This window comes from Macrobrachium rosenbergii, chromosome 37, assembly GCF_040412425.1.
Source record: "Macrobrachium rosenbergii isolate ZJJX-2024 chromosome 37, ASM4041242v1, whole genome shotgun sequence".
NCBI lineage: Eukaryota > Metazoa > Arthropoda > Malacostraca > Decapoda > Palaemonidae > Macrobrachium > Macrobrachium rosenbergii.
In genome coordinates, this window is record NC_089777.1 from 36,391,537 (window position 1) to 36,416,661 (window position 25,125).

Here is a 25,125-nt window from a genome sequence, read left to right on the forward strand (position 1 = left end):
CAGCACATTCCTTGTTGGATTTCATCAAAGAGGGTGACCTAGTATTGTTTTTGCCAACCTAAAGGATGCATATTGTTCATATGCGGAACAAACCTGTGGTCTTAACATAAGGATAAATTCTTCCAGTGCCAACTGGAAACTGGTAAAAAACATAAAATTGTAGAACAAGAAATTGGTGGCAACAGGGTTCAGCCAGTGGGATGAGAGAGGAGGAATCAGCCAACCTTCTCTCACCCATGATGCCACGACGCATCCAGTTTCTTCCTTACCACCTTGCTGGTAGGACGTGCTACTGCTCTTCCTACCAAAGCTGATGTTTTCCTTCCCTCCTTGCCTGTGTTTTCCTAGGTTTGATTCCTTGTTTTATGAGATATATAGTGTTATATTGTGTTTTTTTACTTGTTTTGCTTTTGAAAATGCAAACCCAAAGACTGATCCTCATTCATCTTGCAGCAGATACAGATCTAATGCATCTAATGGTACTAATCCTTGTTCTGAGTGTCGTTCTTGGCCTCCTAAGCAGTGGAGGATCTTTGCCAAGAAGAGGCAACGTAAGAGGAAGTTGGAGGCGCTATCTTGGAAGGGGTTTTCTCCGCCTTCAGTGGCTGCTTCTCAGGCTCGTTTTTGTGTTTCACCTCTTCCTTGTCCCAACTTCCTCCAGTTACTACATCTTCCTTGGAAGATTTTACCCCTTCCCATTCTTCTATCGCTTCGTCCATGGAAGTTTCAGGAGAGGAGTCAGGAGATTTCATCTCTTTTGCTGCCCCCGCCATGCATATGTTCTGTTACCCAACCATCAAGTCTCCAGGAAGTATCTCCACTTTGTCTGCGGAGGGACCTTTTACCATTTCAAGGTTTTGTGCTCCATGCTAGCAACGTCACCTCAAGATAACCCTTCTGTATATCTTAACGAAGAGGTTCAGCTACTCCAGGACAGAGATCACCCTCTCATCTTTTGTCTTGATGTGAAGGTCATGATTAGTTAGAAGTCACATATGGAAACTAACCAGCAAGTCCTATGAAAGTGACTTTTCATGCTAGACTGAACAGATTTTCCACTGCTTCCAGAGGTTCTCAGCAGCCATATATCAGGAGAAGTGGGCTTTCTTATATTATTGGTGTTGTCGATTGGGTGCTCTGGTTGGAGCAGTCCTACAAAAGATTGCAGACCTCCACATCCACCTTCATCACCTTCAGCAAGATAAGCTGCTCCAAGCCCTTGTAATGAAAAGCTATCACTTTGCCAGGTCTTTGACTGAACACGTTTAACCTGTCCTCTTTGTCCATACTCATAAGGAACTTCAAACAGTCTTGCCTACCACACAGACCGAGGCTTCCATAGTGGGTTGTGTTCCTGTACTCAGTAGCTGAAGCCAGGTCCTGTATTAGCTACCGATGGAAGCTTTGGATATAGGTCTCATACTCAAGACTGTTTTTCTGCTAGCCTTCATTGGAGGAGTGGGTAGTGTGATGATTAGCAATGTCGGACTGTAGCTTCTCCAGCATTAGATATTGTAGGGAGGGTTGTAAAACACGCTTGACTAAAACAACTTACGACCCCCATACTGTTTGCTCTAACTATAGGGGACAAACTTGTTCAAAGGACTTGACTTATGATAAATGTAAAGATTGGGACAAAAGGCAGTGGAAGGTATTAAAGTCTCATTTAGAAAAGCTAGATAGAGATGGAAAAGGACAGATAGAAAAAGGAAGGTGGCCTCTAGAGCCGAGATTAGGGTTTGTAGTCTATAACCGGCTCCTAACCTAAGTGTAGATGATCGAGCCATTCCTTCTTCCTCTGCTTTAGCCCTGTCCTCCATCCTTAGTCCTCCTAATATTGTTAGTAATGTACCATCTACTCCTGTGCCCAGCTCCCATGCTTCCGAACCCGATGGCATTGCCAGCCTTGAGTGTAGGTTTGAACGTAGATTTGACCTTGTAGTGAACACCTTTACTGAATTTGTCCTGTTGGACAAAGTGAATAGTGTAGTGGCAGTGCCAGTGGAGGGGGTGGCTGTCCGTCCTGTTGACCCTCCCAGACAAAGGTCCCTGTCACACTCCCCTAAACCTGGGAGAAGACATACCGGAGATCCAAAGGAGGTTGAGGGAGCTTGTTCACGGGCAGTCGCTATCTCAATAGAACCTATTACTAGTGATTCGTGTAGTGGAAAACCCTCAGACTCCCCTGATATGAGGCGTTCTAGGCATATTCCATCCCTTCAAAAGATGTAGCGACAACGAGCTGTCTCCTATTCCATCAAAACGGACTAGAGATCCCTCTCTCAGTCCTCAACCAGGTTGCAGTGCCTGGTGCAGCCTGGCTTACTTTACACCAGAGTGCCAGTATTTGGCGCCCAGATGCTCATCAAAGAAGAAGTGCTCCTCATCGTCCTCTAGGCTCCCACAAGAGCGCCCAGTGTACTCAGCCGAGCGACATACATCAGTCACAGTCTCCAAATGCCCAGTGCCAACTCATGAGCACCTGCAGACTGGCTATATATGCTCGGCGCCAGTTGCCAAGAGTTCGGTGCCAGCTGCCAAGTACCCACTGCCAGCTGAACACCCATCCAGATCTAGTTCGCCTGCACCCGCAGCGGAAGACCCATCTTTAACTCACATTTAACAACAGTTGGCAGACGTTTTAGGATTACTTAAGGCTTCTGCTGAGATTAAGCCTTCCAATACCTTATCCATGTCACTGATCTCTTCTGTTGAGGAGGAACAGATAATTCAAGAATCAGCTCCTTCAGCGTACGCCTCTCTTTTAGGATATTTTTTATTGACTTTTCCATCGCATTTTCAGCCAGCTACTCCAGTTTTGCCAGCCTCTACTTTCCTAATGAGGAATCAAGTGGACCCCAGCTCTCGGCTTCCCAGGATGGTTCTTTCTTCTTCTTCGAAGAAAGCTCCTAAGGAGGTTGAAGATTGTTTGGCACTGAAAAGGGAGCAAGGGAAGGCCGCTTTTGCCCTGCCTCTGGCAAGACTTACAGCCAGGAGATAGGCTACATGTCCTATTCTACTGAAGAAGCCCCATCCCTGGGAGGTGCTGCCTCATCCCCGGGGGACTTATCAGGGTTGATTGACTCTGCACACCGTTCTGCCTTCTTTTCAACCAAAGTAATGTTTGCTCCCTCGGAGTTAGACCACCTTGTAAAAAGTGATTTTAAAGTTTTTGAAGTCTTCAGTTTCCTCGATTGGACGGTCAGAGCTCTTGCCGCTAAGATTGAGGACTGGTGATTTGGCAGTGGACCATTGTTCGGACTGGCTGAGCATACTGTCATGTGCCGATAAAGCCATAAGTGATGGTTCCTCAGAGCTTGTGGCCCTTTTCTCTCTTGGAGTGCTCAAGAAAGGGAATTGTGATGCTCTTTCACCACTAAAGGAGTGGCTTCGATCCAAAAGTCAGCCATGATGTATTCTACGTTAGATAAGCAGTATCCTTTTCCCCAATTGGCGCTTAGAGAAATAGCCACTGACTTGCAGAAGTCTTTGTAGGACTTACTGGAGCAATCATCGAGGCGCCCCAAAGAGCACTCGTCCTTTGGTATGAAATCTGTCTCTCCTCTACAACAGCGGCCCTTTCACAGAGGTAGATGGGTTTCCTTCCAGACCTCATTCACCAGTACATTTTACAGCAAGATCCTGCAAGAGGACTTCCTCCAAACAATAGCCTAAAAGGTGGTGCATCTGTCTGTGTACCTGTGGGAGCCAGACTCCTCCTCTTCTGGGAGGGGTGGAGTGTCAGAGGCGCAGAGCAATGGACAGTCGAAATCCTGAAGGAGAGTTACTCTATCCCATTCAAGGAGTATCCTCCACTCGTGTCCACTCCGATCGCATTGACGGCCTACCTGAAAGGCTCTGAGAGGTTTGCAGCTTTGTTGGAGGAAGTGTCGTCCCTCCTGCAGAAGTGATCCATAGAGGAAGTGGAAGACCACACAACGAAAGGTTTTTACAACCGCGTTTTCTTAGTCCCCAAGTCACTGGGGGCGGGGGGTGGTTGGAGACCTGTCCTCAACATCAGCGCTCTGAACTTCTTCCTCCAGAAGAGGAAGTTCAAATCGGAAACAAGCCAGTTGGTACTATCATCCATTCAAGAGAGCTACTGGATGATCACCCTAGATGTGCAGGATGCATAATTCCTTGTCCCTGTCCATCCAGACTCCAGGAAATACCTCAGATTCATTTTCGAGGACAGAGTCTTCCAATTTTGAGCCCTGTGTTTCGGCCTCTCCACAGCTCTGCAAGTACAGTATTTACTTGAGTGCTAGCACCTCTCGCAAAGTGCCTGCACCTTCTAAGCATCAACATATGCCTATACCTGGACGACTGGTTTCTCTGTTCATTGTCACAGGAACAGTGCGTGAAGGATCTTCAGAAAACCCTTCTCCTAACCCAGGAACTAGCGTTATTGATGAACTTACAGAAATCTCAATTGACCCCGACTCATTACAGAAATTTCAATTGACCCCGACTCAGGAGATTCTCTATTTAGGGATAAGGATAAACTCTAAGTTTTCGGGCTTTTCCGTCTCCCAAGAGAATGGAATCCTGCCTACAGACAGTATATGACCTTTCGCTCTTGTCTTGTTCAGTGAATCAATGGATGAGCCTTTTGGGAATTCTCACATCCATTGAGCAGCTCATGAAGTTAGGAAGACTGCATATGAGACCTCTGCAGTTCTTCCTAAAGGCAAGTTGGGACAGGAAGGAACAACCAGATTCTGTGATGTTCCCCATAACGACAGAAATAAAATCGGACCTGCAATGGTGGACATCCGAAGACAGACTTGGAGGGAAAGTCAGTGCGCCTTGTAAGCCCCGACTTAGACTTCTTTACAGATGCCTCAGACCTAGGCTTGGGAGCCCTTCTGGGGAACTTGGAAGCTTTCAGAACATGGTCTCCAGAACAACAAAGTCTACATATAAATGTGAAGGAACTGACTGCCATTCATCTTGGCCTAATTTCCTTTGTAGAGGCAGTCACAGACAAGAGCGAGGTGGTGCACTTGGACAACACCACAGCCCTTTCCTAAACAAAGAAGCAAGGCGGGACCCACTCCTTCTCTCTTTGCGAAGCCGTGGAGGAACTTCTTATCTGGGCCGACAAGAATCAGGTGAAGATAGTCACCTGCTTCATTCAAGGAAAAAGAATGTCTTAGCAGACAAACTAAGTCATTGGGGGCAAATCCTTCCAACAGAGTGAACCCTGAACTCCTTGGTCGGCAAGAGTCTATGGAAGTTGTGGGGCAGACTGACTGTGGACCTGTTCGTCACATCAAAGAACCATCATCTTCCTCTGTTTTGTTTGCTGGTTCTGGACCCTCAAGCTTGGGACAACCATCATAATGCTCGTAATTTGGTTAAACTTGAATCTTTACAAGCCTTCCCTCCATTCAACATGGTAAGGGAGGTCCTCAACAAATTTTGGTTCTATCACAATGTGATGATGACTCTGGTAGCTCCTTTTTAGCCACTTAAGGAATGATTCCTGGACCTTCTGAAACTTATATAGTAGTGGATTTTCCAAGACTGCTCACACAAAATCCACGTCTACTCAAACAGCCCCACCTTAGGAAATTCCATCAAGGACTATCCGCTTTAGCTATGACAGGCTTCAGACTGTCAGGAGACTCGTCAGAGTGAAGGGATTTTCAAGGCAAGCTGCAGGAGCTATTACAAGATGTAGGTGTCAGTCTTCATGCCAAGCCTGTCATGCAAAGTGGGCTGTCTTCTGTCGATGTAGCAGTCATAACATCTCGTCTGCTAAAACCTCTATAGGCCAGGTAGCAGACTTCCTCCTATTCCTGAGGACTGCCAAGGGACTCTCTTCATCCACCATCAAAGGCTATAGAGCAGTGCTGGGATCTGTATTTAAGTGTAGGTGCTTAGATTTGGCTTCTAACCAAGATATTAGTGACCTCATTAAGTCCTTTGGGACTTTCAAGCAAGCAAGAGCTGACTCCGTGACTTGGAACTTGGATGCAGTTCTAAAGTGGTTAACGGGCCCAGCTCTCCATTCCACGTCCCTTAAGGGCTTGATGAGGAAAACTGTCAAATTAGTGAGTGAACTACAGGCCATAAACAAGCAAATTGGTTTCGCATAAGGAGACACAGTCTGTACCTTTATGCTAGGTTTCTTGGTCAAAAACGAGACACCATCCAACCCATGGCCGCACTTGTTTACCATTAAAAATCTTACGGACATCCTCGGCCCAGAAGAGGAGGAAAGGGTCCTTTGCCCTGTTAGGGCCCTTAGGTATTATGTGGACAGAACCAAGAAAATCAGAGGCCCTTCCAGCAATCTCGGGTGCTCTGTCAAGAATCCCCCTTGGTCTCTATCAAAAAATGCATTGTCATTTTTCCTGAGAAACCTTATTTCAGAGGCTCACTCACAGATGCAGGAAGGTGTACAGGCAGTCCCCGGTTACCGTCGATCCGGTTTTATGGTGCGTGTCTTGCGACGACGATAACCGGATTTTCGACACCAATTCCCAGTTATCAGTGCTGATCCTCAGATATTGGCGGCGCTGATAACCGAGGATAGGCACTATTATCGCCGATTTTCGGTTGTCAGCGATTTTCGGTTATCGTCACGCTGTTGGGAATGGAACCCCACCGATAACTTGGGAGATCAGAGCGGTCGCCACCTCATACACATTCAGGCATTATACAGTACGTCACTTTGGCAGTCAACTTACTGGAAGTGTAATTCCATTTTTACGACTCACTATTTGAAAGAAATAGAGACAGTTTTTGAGAATTGCAGTACCTTGGGTCCGTTATCGGCAGCTGGCAGTATTGGGGGAAGAAGCATAGGAAGCATTTCCTCCTTGACCTCTTCGCCTTGAAATTAGGGTGTCAGGTTTTTTGGGGAGCCTTGGGGTTACATTGTACCCGAGTACCCACCAGTCTTTATTGGTAGGGTGGTGGTTTTTAATTATTTTACAATGTAGGTGACAGTGGTCTGGTCTTTTTGTCTTTTGGTGCTGGACCCAGGGTAAGGGCAACCACTGTAATCTTATGCTTTGTGGGTATTCGGACTACTGGTTTACTCCAAAGCTCCCTCTTAAAAGTAGAGACTACTCGCGGCTATTCTGCTAAGTCACTACAGGTCGAGATGAGCACCGACCAGAGGCAGTAATCACCTGCTGAAGCTCTCTTACAAGGTAAGGAAACAACAAGCATTTTACCAATGCTAACAGATTCCATGTTTCAAATTCATCTTCGTACCTGACTGCTTTTGGAACAGAAAATGTCCATATATCCCACCTCCTATCAATGTGTGATTCAGCTATGTAATTACTGTACTTCGTAAGTTATTTACATGAAAATGGTATTTTCATAAAATTAAGTTTCATATATACTTATCAAGTAATTACAAATCGGAGCCCTTCCTCCTCCCCTCTCATGGACATAAAAGCACAAAAGAAGTGAGCTCCTCTGTTTTTTTGTTCCTATTATTCCCTGATAGAGGGTGGGGTAGTCACCTACATGAAAACTACAGCAGCGCTACCGTGAATTTCAAATTTAAGCTGCTGTGCGCAAGTGGAAAAGTATAGCTATGTAATTACTGTACTTGGTAAGTATATGTGAAACTTAATTTTATTATGAAAATACCATTTTCTGGAATCTGCAATTTTAATACAGTATCTGTATTAATTTTAAATTTTACTGTTATTGCAATCATCATGAACTTTAGGTGTGTAGTTTATCTACTATATATAAAGGTGTAGGTTTGTATGTTAGGAAAAATACAAGTTTTATTTTTAATTTGTTATATTTGTAGGATGAAATGTTATAGATAAGAATTTTGGCCACAGCTGTGCAAAAGGAAATATTTATGTTGCAGACATGCAAAAAATTAAGATATACCAGATATATAGTTCAGTTTAGATTGGTTAGCAAACTAATTCCTTGTCAGGAAAGGAGCTCTTTAAAAGTAGTATAGTGCCATAGAAGAGTTTGGATCTTTTGGAGGGGAAATCGTCTGTAAAGTCTGAAGAATTTTTGTACAAACTTATGGTTTTCCTTAGCTGTAATTGTAAGTAGCTGGCTTGACTTAGTCTTTTAGAAACCATTTTTAAGTAGATATAATTAGTACGCATTAAATGTTACACTTGTGGTTTCTCATTAACTGTAGAAGTAAGTGATAGTTATTGATATTGGTAATATGTGAATCCTTGAGGTTCTCACAGTAATCTGTTTGACTACGTATCTTTCCAGAACTTTTCTAAATGAGATGACGGTGGCTGTATATCCGTTTTGTCCGAGCATTGGACTGCAAGTAATATTTCTTTTCAAATTGATCTCATTGACAACTGGTCATCCCCCAGTTAGTACTCAGTCACCAAACTTTGCTTGGAACTTGCACGGAAAACCTGGTGATGGATATTATACAGAAGTTGAAATTGGAACACCACCACAAAAGGTAACTTTTTTTTTGTTTCTGTTTCATATTTTCTGTTGGTGTTAGATGAAGGAAGCTTCTTTTTTAATTAAATGAATTGTATGTTTGCAGTAAATAGTCCCAGCTTCCACAAGAGTGATGCATTATATCATGACCAGTTGAATTGGAAAAAATTGCTTACAAATTTTCACTGATTATAGGAAAAATAGCATATGTTTTCAAGTGATTGCATCCCAACCACTGTATGACCCTGCACTGATGTAGCTTTTGAGTCAAATACAGTTAAATAGTATACCTTACAATTACTTAGAGCATAAATTTATGAAAAAGTGTGATTAGGAATATAGTACAGTATATTAAAAATAAAAAATATTCTTGGAAAGATTTTCAAAGTTCAAAGTGATTGCAACCCAACCCATGACCCTATGTCCACCTATAATTTTTACTCTAAATTGAATACCCTTTATTTTCACATAGAATATCAAATCTATGTGAAAATAAAGGGGATTCAGTTTAGAGTAAAAATTATAGGTGGACATAGGGTCATGGGTTGGGTTGCAATCACTGAACTTTGAAAATCTTTCCAAGAATATTTTTTATTTTTAATATACTGTACTATATTCCTAATCAAGAAAAAGTTGATTAGGAACATTAAAAAAAATATCTGGTAAACATTACATGGTAATCCATATCTAATTCAAGTGAAATTTCTCCTTCCCACCTTTCCATAGAGTCCCATGAGGCTTCAAAGTCACCATCCAGAGCAATCAGCTCTGATGACAGCTGTTGTTGGGAAGGGTACTGTTGAAATTAGTTAATGACTCAGACTAGGTTGAGAGTTAAGGAGAGGTGATTCAAAGATCGTAGAGAGTTAGGAGAGGTGACTCAGACTATTTGGAGAGTTCAGGAGGGCAGGTTGTTGTGATGACGATGGATGAAGAGAGGCTCCTAGGCCAGACATCAAAGGCAGTCATCACATGAACAGTCTGAGTGGCAGGGTATTGTTTGATTTTAGCAAACTAACGTCCTTTGTTACAGAGTTTTGGGGGATGTACTCCCTGGAAATTTTTACCACATCCCCATATTTTAACCTGCGTTGTATTGTATTTTGACAACCAAATTTGGAACAGTCTGTTGCCCATATGAGATATTGTGTATAGAATAGGTCTCTCTCCAGAATATATTTTACACCTTAAACCAGGGACTATTGGTTAAAGACCAAAGGGTCCAAGAGGTTTTTTGAATTTTTAAGGGTCTGGAGGTACAATAGTTTCTCTTATTTGTTTTAGCTGCTGTGTATTCCCTAAAAATTAGACACTGGCTGTCTGTTTGTGTTCAGTGAAACCACTGGCAGCTGGTTGTTAATAGGAAGGGTGCAAAGACTAAGGAGAGTCAGGACACAGGAGAGAAGGAAGTAGATAAAGGTGGCTGGCCAGCAGGAAAATGAATAAAGAACACTCAGTTAGACGTCTTCTGAGTATGTTACTTCTCCAACATATTGTCATAGAGCTTAAGGACCTCACAGAGGTGTTAGGATGAAATTCCTTCATGAAGTTAATAGCATCCCCCAACCATAAAAGGGTATAATGAAGACCTCATATATAACACTTTTGGAGCTCTTGCTTCATCTTGCTGTGAGTCGGGATCAGCTTTACAACATCCTCTTCACCTATTCCGTCTGGCATTATGCAGTAACCGTACAATACTCCTTGCATATGCAATCTACTGAATGGAAGCCCTTGAAGTCATGTAATCATTCAGATCATATCATCCATCATTGTGGTAAGTTGAAGACTCAGCTCCATCCCAAACATCAGTGCTGAGGTAGATCGCTTCCTTAATATTTAACTTTTTCTAGTATTTTGTTCTCTGACCATCTTATCAGGTCTAGGATTTCGAAAATTGACCAAACTCTTAACCATACACTGCTGGACTATGAACATTGCAATGATTCTGTGGTCCAGGGGCTAGATAAGCACCTTATTGTTATGAGAAGTCCTCTGTAACCATTTGGTTATTCTGAGAATTATATATCAGCAAGAAGGAGCCTATTTGGAATGCTATTCTGGTTGTCATAGGCTACTGGAAGATTGATGAAATGTAACCATCTATGTAGCTGTGGTCAATTGCTATTTTATCCAAGCCTTTAAGTTGGATTTCCAGATTACCCAAAGTTGCTTTTCAGTGAATACCTCTGCTTTAAATCACCTACAGTGTTGGCTAGCAGTACAAGGGGGATTTGCACCTTCATAGACTTGAATTCATGTGCAGTCCTTTCTTCTCTAACAATAAAGTCTTGTTGGACATCTACAAGAAGTTACCCATCTTATCTATATTGAAGATGTGCCTGGCACTGTAAATAATATAACGATAATCTTGCTTCAGGATCTCCAGAAACATCTACGTGGCTGCCTGGCCAGCTTTTGCATTTTTTCCAAATGTCATTAAAAAGTGAAGAGCAGCTCACTTCTCAAGAGCCCTTATACCACCCTTGATGTGCAACAAATGACCATTTGTAATCTAAGCCTCCAATCCTCTGATTGGCAGCCTAACAAAAGACTTCAGTCTGTATCCTGAACCCAGACAAATAGGAGCCTCTCTACCTCATCCATGGTTGGGTCAGGTACCGTGATCCCCTTAGCAGCTAAACACGTACGTTCTTCGCTGGGCGAGTGGGTTCCGTTCCCAGCTAGCACTCTGCTGACCGCGAGTTCGAATCTCCGACCGGCCAGTGAAGAATAAGAGGAATTTATTCCTGGTGATAGAAATTCATTTCTATCACAATAAGCTGTAGGTCCCATTGCTAGGTAACCAATTGGTTCTTAGCCACGTAAAATAAATCTAATCATTCGGGCCAGCTCTAGGAGAGCTGTTAATCAGCTCAGCGGTCTGGTTAAACTAAGATATACTTAAGGAAGGAACATTCAGACCTACAGCAATAATAACATCCTTCTTTTGAAGGATTCGAGCTCTTATGTATCTTCTTAGGATTGGAAGCCTCATCATATACACTTGCACTATGCATGGGAGACATTCATAACACTTCTGTATTTGAATTACATTCTCACAGTACACTAATTCACATCTACGTGCAGTTTTTCAGAGTTCATAGGAAGCTTGTTATTGCATTCAGCCATCCAAAAGTTGCTAACAAGTTGCTCAACATAGTGGAGACCAGAGTATGTCAGGGTGCATAATGTCCTGTCAGTTTGCTGGATGCAAATTGATGCCATTCAGGATTGTGTATGTGGCACTTGTGTACAAGTCATGTAAATTATTCTGTACACAACTATTCAGCTTCTCTCCCAGTAGAACAACACTACTGCCTCTGTCACCCAGTAAAAGCAGTTTTCAGAATTACAATCTTGGAGATAGTTATCATTAGTTTATGATTTTTAGTATCCTTATAGAAGGAATATAGAGCAAATGAAAAATTGTACTTCAAATAATTATATGAGTAAGAACTATTTGCAGAGTACAGACTTTTTAGTGTTGACTTGGAAATTTATCAAGAAGACTGTACACTTGTGATTTGTACAGTACTCCTCTAAGAAGCCATTCTTACTTATTAGTCAGTCTTACAGTTAACCATATTTTATGTATGATTAATCTATTACTTCATTACAGTTCAGTCTCCTGGTGGACACAGGTAGCAGTAACCTAGCAATTGCAGGGGCTCCACATGAGGAGTTGGATACATATTTTGCCACAAATAACTCTTCAACTTATGTAGACCTGGGAAAGGATGTGAAAGTCGAGTATACCCAGGTAAGTTATCCTTAATTTTCTTACTGTTGATTATAGGTTTGCATACTACTGTATTGGAGATGCTGTATACACTGCGGTTGAAATGCAACAGATGCAAAGTAAATCTGACACATGAGTTTTGAACCTATTATTTATTCAAAATTTAACATTAACAATAATTTACAACCATTTACAAATAGTAAAATAATAGATTGTCAAATAGAGTAAAAATGTTAGTTGTGTTAACCATTACACTCATTAAATGATACATACATACTACATATTTTGTTCATGACACTTACCTGCCAGATATATATATAGCTGTATTTCTCCGAAATCCGACAGAATTTCAAAACTCGCGGCACACGCAGTGTGGCCAGGTGGTTAGTACTCATTCCCGCGCTGGGAGGCGGGAATCGGAACCATTCCCATTTTCTATTCAGATTTTTCTCTGTCGCCGGTACTGTTAACATCTGTTACAGTACCTCCGCCTCTGGATTTCGTTAACTTGCTTATTCCCACTTAAGTATTCTCTTGACTTTTGGTTTTGATTCTTGGACTGTGGATTGGCACACGCTTTTTCTGGATTGTTGTGGATTTTGCTTATGACCTCTCTTTAACTATGTCTGGTTCTAGTTCTGCTAGTTTCCGTGTATGTTGTATGAGTGATTGTAAGGTGAGGCTACCGAAAGTTTCGGTAGACCCTCACTCTGTTTGTTTGAGGTGTAGGGGCATGTTTGTCTTATAGATGATCGATGTAAGGAGTGTGAACCTTTATCGGATGCGAGCTGGAAGTCTTATGATTCGTATGTTCGCAAGTTGAGCGTGACAGGGTTAGGAGGTCTTCCTCCAGGAGTGTGTGCAAGAGTCAGGTTATTTCCTCTCCTGATAATCCCAACGTAGTTGATGTTGCACCTGTCCCTGTGGTTTTGCCTTGGGCCCTGATATTGTGTCTGTGGAGGGTTCGGCCCTGGCGCAGATCATGAGTTCTATCCGTGCGCTCGAGAACAAAGTGACATCTCTCCAAAGTGCTGTGAAGTGTAGTGCTCCCCAGTGTTGTGGAGGGGCGTCAGATCGGCCCCATAATGCTTCTAGGCCTGGACCGCTGTCAGACTCCCAGGACTCAGGGAGAAGGCATGTCGAAAGCCGCAAGAAGGTTACGGGGCTTCCCACCGATCTGGCGTCCCTTCGGCAGTTCCTGTTGTCGCTTCCCAGGCTGCCAGAGATCGTAGCCCGGGCGCCGCATTCTCAGGACTGCTTTTTCGTCCTCGAGGCGTCCTCCCAGCGCAAGGGGTGGAATTCTCGTAAGGACTCTCGTCCTCTCAAGAGGAGTTGTGTTCAAGAGGACGCTGCTCGTCAGTCTTCTTCGTCGGCTAGTTATTTTGAAGCCTTTCCACCGCAGAAGAAGTCTAGGATTTCGTCTGATGAGGATGTTTCGGAGCGCCCCAGCCGCTCTATGGAGAGAACTTTTCTTGCTCCTGTGAGGAAGAAGAAGGCGTCCCCTCGCCCATCGTCTTCCCATAGGATTGTCTCTCCTCCCAGACAGGATTCTTCACCTTCTAAGAAGATTTTGTTGGAGATGCAGCGACAGTTGTCTTCTCTTATTGCAGAGAAGGACTCTGCTCCTCGTCGTCGCAAGGACTTGACTTTGCCTGTCAAGAGATCAGGAAGTCTCCTTCTCCTGCTCGCGTTCGTCGTCTCCTTCTCCTGTGTCGTCGCCTTGTCGCCCTGTTAGCTCTCTTGCTCCTCGTCGTGGACTCGTCAACAGGACGCCGCGAGCTTCTTCCCGTGACGCTTCGGTCGCCGCTCTTCAGGGCGCTTCTGTTCAGGACGCTCGACGGGACGCTCTTCCGGTTTTTGGGCGTGACGCCTGTGACGACGCTCTTCAGGACGCTCTCCAAGACGCTCCGCTGGACGTTCCTTCGGTTGCTCTTCAGGACGTTCCGGAGCATTCTGTTTCTTCTGAGAAAAGAAGATCCCTTCTTCGGATTGGACCTCAAGGCCTTCGTTCCCCTAAAGTGTTGGGTGACTCGGTTGCTTCTCCGGCTGTGGCGGGGAGGTTTCTGCCGGTCGGATCCTGCTGAAGTCGAGCTCTCGTCTGCTTCCTCTTCTTCGGACTACCAAGTTTTAACCAGCTTGCTTAAGGACTTGTTCGGGGACAAGTTTAAGCCTTCGGCTCCTCTTTCTCCTCCTTCTCAGCTAGCTTCCTCCAAAGCTAGGAGAGCTCCTGGATTTTTGAAGATGACTTCTTCGTTGGCGACCAAGAGGGCTTTCAAGAAAGTCAACATGTGGATGGAGGAACGGAAGTCCCATGGCAAGACCTCTTTCGCTGTGCCTCCGTCTAAGCTTTCAGGCAAGGCTGGTATGTGGTATGAGACGGGAGAAGATCTCAGCCCTAGAGTTCCTTCCTCTTCTCAAGGGGATTTTACCAGTCTTGTCGACGCCTCCCGTAGGTCTCATCTGCCTACTGCTAAGGTTTCTTGGACCTTGTCAGAGACCGACCATCATCTCAAAGGTCTCTTCCGCACCATGGAGGTGTTTAATTTTTTGGACTGGTGCTTGGGAGCCTTAGATCTTAAGCTTCGAAGCTCGGACTCTATTACTTTGGGGGAGCTCTCTAGTGTCCTTAACTGTATGGACAAGGCAGTTAGGGATGGATCTGAAGAGCTGGCGTCTCACTTTGGTACGGGCCTCTTAAAGAAGAGGGCCTTGTTTTGTGACTTCACTGCTAAGTCTGTCTCCCCTTCGCAAAGGGCAGAATTATTGTTCGCTCCCTTGTCCAACCATCTGTTTCCCCAGTCCTTGATTCGGGACATTTCCGCTAGTCTTAAGGAGAAGGCCACGCAAGACCTGTTGGCTCATTCTTCTAGACGTCCTCCAGCTCCTTCTTCTTCTTCGTCTGCTTCAATTTTGTCCACCAGGAAGAAGAAGCCCTTTCGTGGAGGAACTTCTTCCTCTAGATCGTCTCCGCGAGGAAGAGGTTTCACCAGAGGAGCGGCCCCCTCTAAACCTAGGGGAAAAAAGTGACTTCTTTCACCTCCAGACACCTGTAGGAGCCAGGCTTTTTTATTTTGCGGAAGCCTGGAGAACACGAGGGGCGGACGATGGTCTCTAACTGTCTTAGAGAAAGGTTACAAGATCCCCTTTCTCATGTTTCCACCCCTTTGCACGTCGCCCAGGGATCTGTCGCCGTCTTACCACCGAGAGAAGCAACAGATTCTTTTGGACCTCCTGGAGCAGTTGTTAGAAAAAAGAGCCGTGGAACAAGTTCTGAAGTTGGATTCTCCGGGGTTCTACAACAGGCTTTTCTTAGTCCCGAAACAGTCGGGAGAGTGGAGACCGGTCCTAGATGTAAGCGTCTTGAATCGTTTTATTTCAAAGGACAGATTCAAGATGGAAACGCCTCAGTCGGTTCTAGGGGCCTTAAGACCAGGGGACTGGATGGTCTCTCTGGACTTACAAGATGCGTACTTCCATGTTCCCATTCATCCTCAATCAAGGAAGTACCTGAGATTTGTGCTGGGGACGAGTCTTCCAGTTCAGAGCTCTCTGCTTGGTTTGTGCACCGCTCCCATGATCTTCACGGTGATCATGAAAACGCGTTGAGGTGGCTTCACCTGGCGGGTGTTCGGGTGTCATTCTACCTAGACGACTGGCTCATACGAGCCTCTTCTCGGGAGAAGTGTCTGGAGGACCTGACTTTCACACTGAATTTGTGAAGTCCCTGGGACTTCTTGTGAACCAAGAAAAGTCCCATCTGATCCCGGCGCAGTCCATCGTCTATCTGGGGATTCAGATGGATTCAGTGGCTTTTCGAGCTTTCCATCCCGAGAACGGCAACGGCTTTGCTTAAGCAAAGTTTCGTCCTTTCTAGGGAAAGAAACATGCTCGGTGAGGGAATGGATGAGTTTGCTGGGGACCATTTCCTCGCTGGAGAAGTTTGTTTCCTGGGGAGGCTCCATCTCAGACCTCTCCAGTTTTTCTTGGCGGAGAACTGGAGGGACAAGGAGAATCTGGAAGAGATTTTGACGATATCTCCTTCTGTCAAGGATCATCTGAAGTGGTGGTTCGACCCCTTGAAGCTTGCAGAAGGGGTTTCTCTTCGCCTTCAGAGCCCCGACCTAGTGTTGTTTTCCGACGCGTCCAGGGAAGGATGGGGAGCAACACTAGGAGGGGAGGAAGTGTCAGGCACCTGGAGAGGGGAACAGGTGTCCTGGCACATAAATCTCAAGGAATTGGGTGCTATCTTTCTGGCTCTTCAATTCTTCGAAGCCCAAGTTGCAGGCAGAATTGTCCAGGTCAATTCGGACAATACCACAGCTCTAGCGCACCTCAAAAAACAGGGGTACTCGATCTCGTTCCTGTTCATACTTGCGAGGAGATCCTGCTCTGGACTCATGCTCGAAGGGTCACTATTCTCACGAGGTTCATTGCGGGAGTGGAGAATATTCGAAGCGGACCTTCTCAGTCGGCAAAATCAGCTGCTACCGACCGAGTGGACTCTTCACAAGGAGGTATGTTTAGAGTTGTGGAGAATTTGGGGACGTCCTCTAGTGGACCTCTTTGCCACGTCCAGGACGGCAAGACTTCCCCCTTTATTGCTCTCCTGTCCTAGACCCAGGAGCGTTAGCCATAGACGCCCTCCTCTGGGACTGGAAAGGACTCGACCTTTACGCTTTCCCTCCCTTCAAGATCCTGGGAGAAGTGATAAGGAAGTTTGCAACGTCAGAAGGAGCAAGGATGACTCTAATAGCCCCCTTCTGGCCAGCAGCGGATTGGTTTCAGAGACCCTGTCCTTCCTAGTGGACTTTCCAAGAACGCTTCCATTGAGGGTGAACCTTCTCAAGCAGCCGCATTTCAAGAGGTTCCACCAAAACCTCTCCGCTCTGAGTCTGACTGCGTTCAGACTATCTCAAAGTTGGCCAGAGCAAGAGGTTTTTCGAGATCTGTGGCAAAGGCCATCGCCAATGCCAGGAGACCTTCTTCGAATGCGGTCTACCAGTACAAGTGGTCTGTTTTTAGAAGATGGTGCAGGAGTAAAGGAGTTTCCTCGTCCACGACCTCTGTACCACAAATAGCTGACTTCCTTTTTATCTTAGGCATAAGAATAAACTGGCAGTCTCGACTATTAAGGGCTATAGAAGTATGTTATCGGCAGTTTTTAGGCACAGAGGCCTGAACTTGTGCGATAACAAGGATCTTCACGATCTATTAAGATCCTTCGAGACTGTCAAAATTCCTCAACTCAGGACACCTTCTTGGAATCTGGATGTTGTCCTGAAGTTTCTTATGTCTAGTAATTTTGAACCTCTGTCTTGGCTTCCCTCAAAAAAACGTGACGAGAAAGCTGTCTTCCCTAACGGCTCTGGCGACAGCTAAGAGGATCAGTGAAGTGCAGGCTATTAGCAAACATATTGGCTTTAGGGGTCCTAATGCTGTATGCTCCCTAAATCCTTTGTTCTTAGCCAGAACGAGAATCCTTCAAACCCTTGGCCCAAATCTTTTGAAATCAAAGGTTTGTGAAATACTTGGGCAAGAGTCAGAAAGAGTCTTGTGTCCTGTCAGGGCTCTTAAGTTCTACTTAGCCAAGACCAAGAATACTAGAGGCTCATCGGACAATCTGTGGTGTTGGTGAAGAGACCTGATCTTCCCATGTCCAAGAATGCCTTAGCATTCTTTTTAAGAAGTGTTATTCGAGAGGCTCATTCCTCCTGCCTAGAAGGTGACATGAGACTTCTGAAAGTAAAAGCTCATGAAGTTAGAGCTATCGCGACCCGATGGCTTTCCAAAAGAATATGTCTCTGAATGATATTCTTGGTGCTACCTTCTGGAGAAGTAATTCAGTGTTCGCCGCATTACTTGCGGGATGTGAAGACGACATTTGAAGACTGTTCTTCGCTGGGACCGTACGTTTCCGCAGACACTATGGTGGGAGAAGAAGGCAATACTCATCCTATCCTTTAGGGGTTAGGTAGTATTTTTTAATCTTGTTGTTGTCTATTTCTGGTTGTTGGGTGGCCATTGAGGTGGGCATCCCAATTTTTTAGCCTATGCTAGGTTCTTTTACCTTAGATAGGGCGGTCAGGTGGTTGGTCGTTGCTCCTTCTCCCTCTCTGTATGGTAACATGATCTAGTCCTATTGTGGTCACGCCCCCTTGGACAGGTCATCTGGATCTCTCCAGCTTTATAGGTCCCTACCTTGCTGGAGACTCTGGATTAGCAGAAGCAGGCTTGGGTGACAGATAACCTCGAAGTCAGCTATGCTAACAGGTAAGGAACCAAGGCGTCATTCGCCTACATTTATTTGTTTCCTAAATCCTATTCTGTCTCTTCCCACCTCCTACGGTGGGATTCAGCTATATATATATCTGGCAGGTAAGTGTCATGAACAAAATGATATTTTAATGATAAAATAAGGTTTGTTCATACTTACCTGGCAGATATATATACTTTTAGTGCCCTCCCGCCTCCCCTCTTGAGACAGTGGCACTAGAAAATCTGAATAGAAAATGGGAATGGTTCCCGATTCCCGCCTCCCAGCGGCGGGAATGAGTACTAACCACCTGGCCACACTGCGTGTGCCGCGAGTTTTGAAATTCTGTCGGATTTCGGAGAAATACAGCTATATATATATCTGCCAGGTAAGTATGAACAAACCTTATTTTATCATTAAAATATCATTTTCTCTGAATTTGCATGGTTTTGTCTATCAGACATTATGCCAAAGAATTTAACTAATGGTTACTTTGCAAGGACAAATAATTATTTTATATTTAAATTTCTGAGATATATATTTGAGTATTCACAAAATTTTTCTAGACACTTGTTAGTTTGGTGTACTAATTTGTTGTTCTTGTGGAAATGCTACCCATTACTGTATTCCTCAGCGTGATCTGGAATCAGTTGCTGAACTTGGTAACAAGATTGTTGACTGATGATTAAGGGTGGGTGACTCAGTAACAAGATAGTTAACAAGATAGTTAACTGGTGATTAAGGGGTGACTCAATAACAGGATAGTTAAGTGGTGATTAATGGGGTGACCCAATAACAAGATAGTTAACTGGTGATAAAGCAGTTGAGGGGGGACTTAGTAACAAGATAGTTAACTGGTGATTACAGGGGGTGACTCACAAAGCACTTTGAATTGTGTGCTTTTTTTTATCAATGAAATAAAAAAAACATGCACTGTGACGTTTTAATGGGCGTAAATGTCTCCTCTGCTGGCGATTGATCCACACCGTTACTCTGCAGCCTGTAGAAATCGGCTCTGTAGTCCTGTATGCCCCTGTAGGGAGTATGTGAAGTGGCCCCCTTTGTAGGAAGAAAGGTTTAGCAGTAAGAGGAAGAGGGGTAAAAAGCATTTTGTAGCTTCCATGGAAGCAAACACAATCCCCCCCCCACCAGGGGCATTGCTGAATCCTTTTGATTCCCTCCTCCCTGCTCCTCCCACCCATCCATACCTCTCCCTGCTCCTATCCATGTACAGGTGTTACTACTTTCTCTCAGTCTGTAGAGGGTATTTACAGAAAGGTGAATGACCCCCACTCTCTTCTTGTGACAAGTCACGTGCCCAGGCTAGACTTTTCCCTGGTGGGACGTCAACCTATGTCTGCATCTTGCCACCACCTACTCCTGCTCACTTTTTTGTTCCAAGTATGTCATCATCCATCAAGTACCTGCAATAGATGTGGCCTTCCCTTGGTATCCTGGAATGCCCATCATTTGCTCCCTCCCCAACCATTTAGCTTTGGCTAAGTCCATGGGAGCTGCTGCTGCTACTCCTGTTAAGGCGAGAGACTTCGGTTGATCCTCTTGTACGTTTTGTAGGAGATTCCCCAGTGGCAACAGCTACAGCTCATCTTTCAACAATGATGATCCTTGCCTTGACTAGTTCTCTTGCATTGGTGAAGAGTAAGACATGAACCAGGGCAAAATGAGGAACCTCCTCCTCCTCCTCTCGTAGGAAGAAATAGTAGTTCAAGAAAGGGACAGATGTTGTTCATCCACCTAAAGTGTTGAGTCTCCCATAGGTAGGGTTGACACAGGTCTCACAAAATGTGCTTGGTACACCAAGGTGACCCATGCCTTCTCAGACATGAAAACTGCTCATGACTTCTTGTCACCGTAACTTAGGATTTTCACCTTAAGTCGGAGACAAATTTTTTAGGAATATTTTTGAAAGGCGTCGTAAGATCGGATCGACTTATATCGAGACCACCCTAACTCGGTGATGGCCTTAATGAAATGTTATAGTATGCAACAAACTATGTAACTGATACTGAGAGAAAAATTGTATATATAAATTTATTAATAAAAGGAAAAAGTTCAATAATGAATAAATATGTACCCATGACAGCCTATACAGTATATTTATTATTGAGTAGACAAGCATAAGGAATATATAATAGTTTACATAAGTGCAAATTCATATTGGCTGTTGCCATTTTCAAATAAAAATTAATTTCCATATAAAGACTGAAACCTCAAAAACCAGATATGTACACCTTCTAATCCAAAATCATTGTGCAAATTACGTTATTTTAAATCATTGAAATCCTTTATAGAATGTATACTTTTACGGAGCATACTCAATTCCAAAATCCTTTAGAATGTATACTTTTACGGAACATACTCGGTTCCAGTAATGATACATTAAGATTTTATCAATATGATGAATAATAACCATTAGCAGAATTAAAATTAATAGCATTATCCTGAAAAAATACAAACAACATTATTAGTCCTGATGCCAGCAAATTTTTTGCCCAGCCAGCAATTTCTAGGCACATACTGGTGTTTGGCCAGACACCTGATCAAGCAGCAAAGGTTCACGAACCATAATGATGACAGTTCGTATGCCCCTGATGCAGTTGACTTAATCTGTTCTATCTGTTCAGTGCTTCATTCTTATTCATTCATCTTGTCCTTTCCTTTCCTTCTTTATATGCTTCACCCCCATCACTCTTGATACTTGACAAATTTTTCAGGAACAACAGCATCAGTTAATATTAAGAGCATCTTTTTTGCAAAATCTGAAAGTATATTTATTCCCATTCTTGATATCAGGATTAAACAGTGGGATTTTCTCCACAATCACTCCATTCTATAATAACTCTTGTTCAAGGTTATATACTTTTCTAGAGATGATCACAAAGCAGCAGAAATACTTTAGATCATGTGTACATAGACGTCACTTGACACTTTGCCAAAGCTGATGATGTCACTCTCCATCTAAACATAACTGCTGACTGCAGTTGCAATGTAAGTGAAACCTTTGGACCTTTAACCTGCAAGAATTGTTGACAGCATCAAGTGAAGAAATATACCACCTCAGGCTAACAATGCTTGTGAAAGTTCCTTTTAACAGCAGTTACAGTGAGGCAGTCCTTATTGTTGACGAGTGAAAAGCAAAGAAGTTTATTGAACATACCCATGAATTCAAGGATTGTCTGTAATTACTGAAGTCATTGACATCAGCAACAACAATGTAATGTCATTACTCTTAGAAAACACAATGACTGTCTTATAATTTGATATCTTTAAGATTTATTGGCATATTGAACTTAATAGGAAATAGACATACGACATAGGATTTGCATGAATCAGTCAGTATGAGCAAAACCAAAACAGTTACTCTTACAACTTTAACTTTCATAAGCTTCATGAAACTGTAATATAATTCCAACATATTTGTGACCTTGCTTTTTGATCAGCTATCTTTTTAATTGGTAATTACGTTATACTGTAATACATATCAACAGCTTATGAAAAAAAAAGTCTTACCCATGTGTAATGTGGTACGAATCTGTGAGACTGATTACTAGGAAAATACTTATCTTTAACAAACAAAGAACTTTCACTTGAAATAGCCACCATACAACAACAACAACACAACTCCAATTATTATTATTTTATTATTACTGCTATTGTTATTACTATTATTACTACAGGCAGTCCCCGGTTATCAGCTCAATATATTGTAATTTTAGTGTCGCACATTATAATTCAGTGTTGAGTGTGAAAATCTGGAGTCATCTGTAGAATTACTAGTAGACTATTAACTTTTTTCAGGGAAGTTGGAGTGGTCACCTAGGCAGAGATCGTGTTCGGTTTCCTGCATTGCTGGACTCTATAACTGTTGATACGGATTTGGCCCTAATCACGTCTTCAAATAACTTCTATGTTAATAATTCCCACTGGCAGGTAACATCAAGATATTTTATGTTAATAATAAATTACTTACAAATTTATATCTTAGCTTTTGAATACTTTGAAGGCTTGTACTCTATTATTACCTGATCCCATTAAGTTTCCATTGTAAGAGAAAAAAATTAAATCTGGTACAAAATGGGCATACTTGTGCATTCACTTAATCTAGGTCTTCATGAGTGATTTTGTTCCAAGGCTCTTATTATAAATGCCTCTGATTGGTTACTGAAGGGAACTGGGTCCAGTAGTTTTTTCTACTTTCTTTAATGCCACACAACTCTCTCTTTTAGACTTAGAAAATGTTTATGTTCCTTTGCATAGCTCACTTATTACACAGTACTGTATAGGTCAACTTCGTTTGCATCATTAGATTAAGCAAAGTTTTTACAACTTTACATAAACCAATTTTCAGATCTCAGTAGGATAAAATGTAGAGGCTCACCAATATAACGGATTAAAGCGTCCAAGCCTACACCTTTATAAAAGAAACTCTGATGTATTATTGTATATATATATATACATGAATGCATGTTTTTGCTATAAAGTATATTTATACCCTGTACCCCTTAAACTAAAATGCTTATAACTGCCTATTTTAACAGTTCACTGCTTAAATTAATAGTTCAAACAAAAATACCTTAAATTATCTTACTAAAGCAATTTAATATCATTTCAAACAAAAATACACCACAAACTATCATTCCAAAACACCCAGAGTCATCTTACATTACCCTCCTACAACTGTTACTCTTAAGTTTATAAACCAACAAAACACTTCTTATAACAATGATTTACTAATTTTAATATTGATATTAATGTAAACACAGCAAAATATCCATATAGTATAAATTAAATAAATCTGTCTTACAAAAGTGTGACAACTAATCAAGTTACCCCTGTATACTTAAGCATAGCCGTTTTCTCTCGTAGTAGACGTCATTCTGTTTTCATTTTTGCTATAAAGGGTCTTTTTATACAAACAAACAGTGCCCATAAAGTAAGATCAACCCTTTAACGCCGACTGGACGTATTTTACGTTGACGAAAATTGTCTGTCGGGTGCCAAGTGGACGTAAAATACGTCGACTACAAAAAGTTTTTTAAATATTCCCGGAAAAATACTTATAGGCCTAGTTTGCGAAAAATTTTAAATCACGCGCCTTGAGGGATGCTGCTGTTGATCCAGCTGCGCATGCGCGAATTTCTTTCTTCTCCCACTAGAAAGCATCAGCGACTCATCTCAGAAATTCTTTCGTCACTTTGTCGTAATTTTTGCACCGTTTTATATTAGCTGTTACATAAAGTTTTATATATGAAAATGTGCGCAATTTCATGTAGAATACAGTATAAAACAACCCATGGTTGTAGCTTTCATAAGTTTTGAAATATTTTCATATAAATCACGATAAGTGCCAAAATTTCAACCTTCTGTCAACTTTGACTCGACCTGAAATGGTCGAAAAATGCAATTAAAGCTAAAACTCTTACATTCTAGTAATATTCAAACATTTACCTTCATTTTGCAACAAATTGGAAGTCTCTAGCACAATATTTTGATGTATGGTGAATTTTTTAAAAAACTTTTTCCTTACGTTCTCTTGCACTAACTCTGCCGAAAATCTCAGAAATTCTTTAGTCACTTTGTCGTAATGTTTGCACCGTTTTATATTAGCCATTACATAAAGTTTTATATATGAAAATGTGTGCAATTTCATGGAGAATACAACTAAAAATAACTCATGGTTGTAGCTTTTATCAGTTTTGAAATATTTTCATATAAATCATCAATGTGCCAAAATTTCAACTTCTTCGGTCAACTTTGACTCGACCGAAATGGTTGAAAAAATGCAATTGTAAGCTAAAACTCTTACATTCTAGTAATATTCAATCATTTACCTTCATTTTGCAACAAATTGGAAGTCTCTAGCACAATATTTCGATTTATGGTGAATTTTTGAAAAAACTTTTTTTACATCCATACGTTATTTAATTCATGCATCATTTTGTGATAATATTTTCTCTGTGTTCCTTTGATTGTTTTACAATTGGTTATATACCAAAATCATCACAATGTAGCGTACAATACAACGAAAAAAAAATAACTCATTAGCTTTAACCGTTTTGCTCACAGCGCGATTTGTATACTATTATATATGAAAAAAATTTTTTTGCACTGTCATATATTCCAGTATTTATATATGATAATGATATTTTTTCATTTCTGATGGTTGCGTACTAAACTTCAGGCAATGACAAAAAAAAGGAGCCAAAAATGAACTCTTAATCTTAAAAACTAAGCATGCTGTGATTTTTTGAAAAAAACTCTTTCGCTTCGGCGCTAACTCTCAAACTGCACCGGCATACAGGGAGACGCCTTTGTAAATAGAGGCTAGGCATTTAAGGGTTAAAGCCTTGTTATTAATATAAACTTCAGGACAGTAAAAGCTTTATCATAATTTTTAGAGTTGACAGCAGTGTAACTTGATAAAGAAACAGTAAGAATAAAAAAATTTTGCCTAACCGTACAATAAACATGGAAAATATTTGAGTAAAATAATAAATAAAAATGAATGAAATTAGCCTAGGCCTAGGCTATTTTGTAGTGGCTGTACTGACTTTGAAAGTGGCAGGCAAAGGACAAATTCCCAGCATTCCTTTTGGCGCTTATTTGAAAAAACAGTTTGGTGCTCGATCTGGATGCGAAAACCCTCAAATCAGTATTTCCATTTCGCATGGATATTTCTGGAAGTACGATATACCAC

At 42.3% G+C, this 25,125-nt stretch overlaps 1 protein-coding gene across 5 annotated transcripts in view; it reads left to right on the top strand.

The window, feature by feature from the left end:
• The window catches only part of LOC136825489 (beta-secretase 1-like), a 294,215-nt gene that overhangs the window by 97,474 nt on the left and 171,616 nt on the right, over positions 1-25,125 (top strand). For all 5 annotated transcript variants that reach the window (XM_067082034.1, XM_067082033.1, XM_067082036.1 and 2 more), the window contains exons 2-4: positions 8,224-8,428; positions 12,035-12,175; positions 22,227-22,358. In XM_067082034.1, the coding sequence (XP_066938135.1) occupies positions 8,240-8,428; positions 12,035-12,175; positions 22,227-22,358 (462 nt within the window). In that variant the 5' untranslated portion in view covers positions 8,224-8,239. The remainder of the gene's footprint in view (positions 1-8,223; positions 8,429-12,034; positions 12,176-22,226; positions 22,359-25,125) is intronic.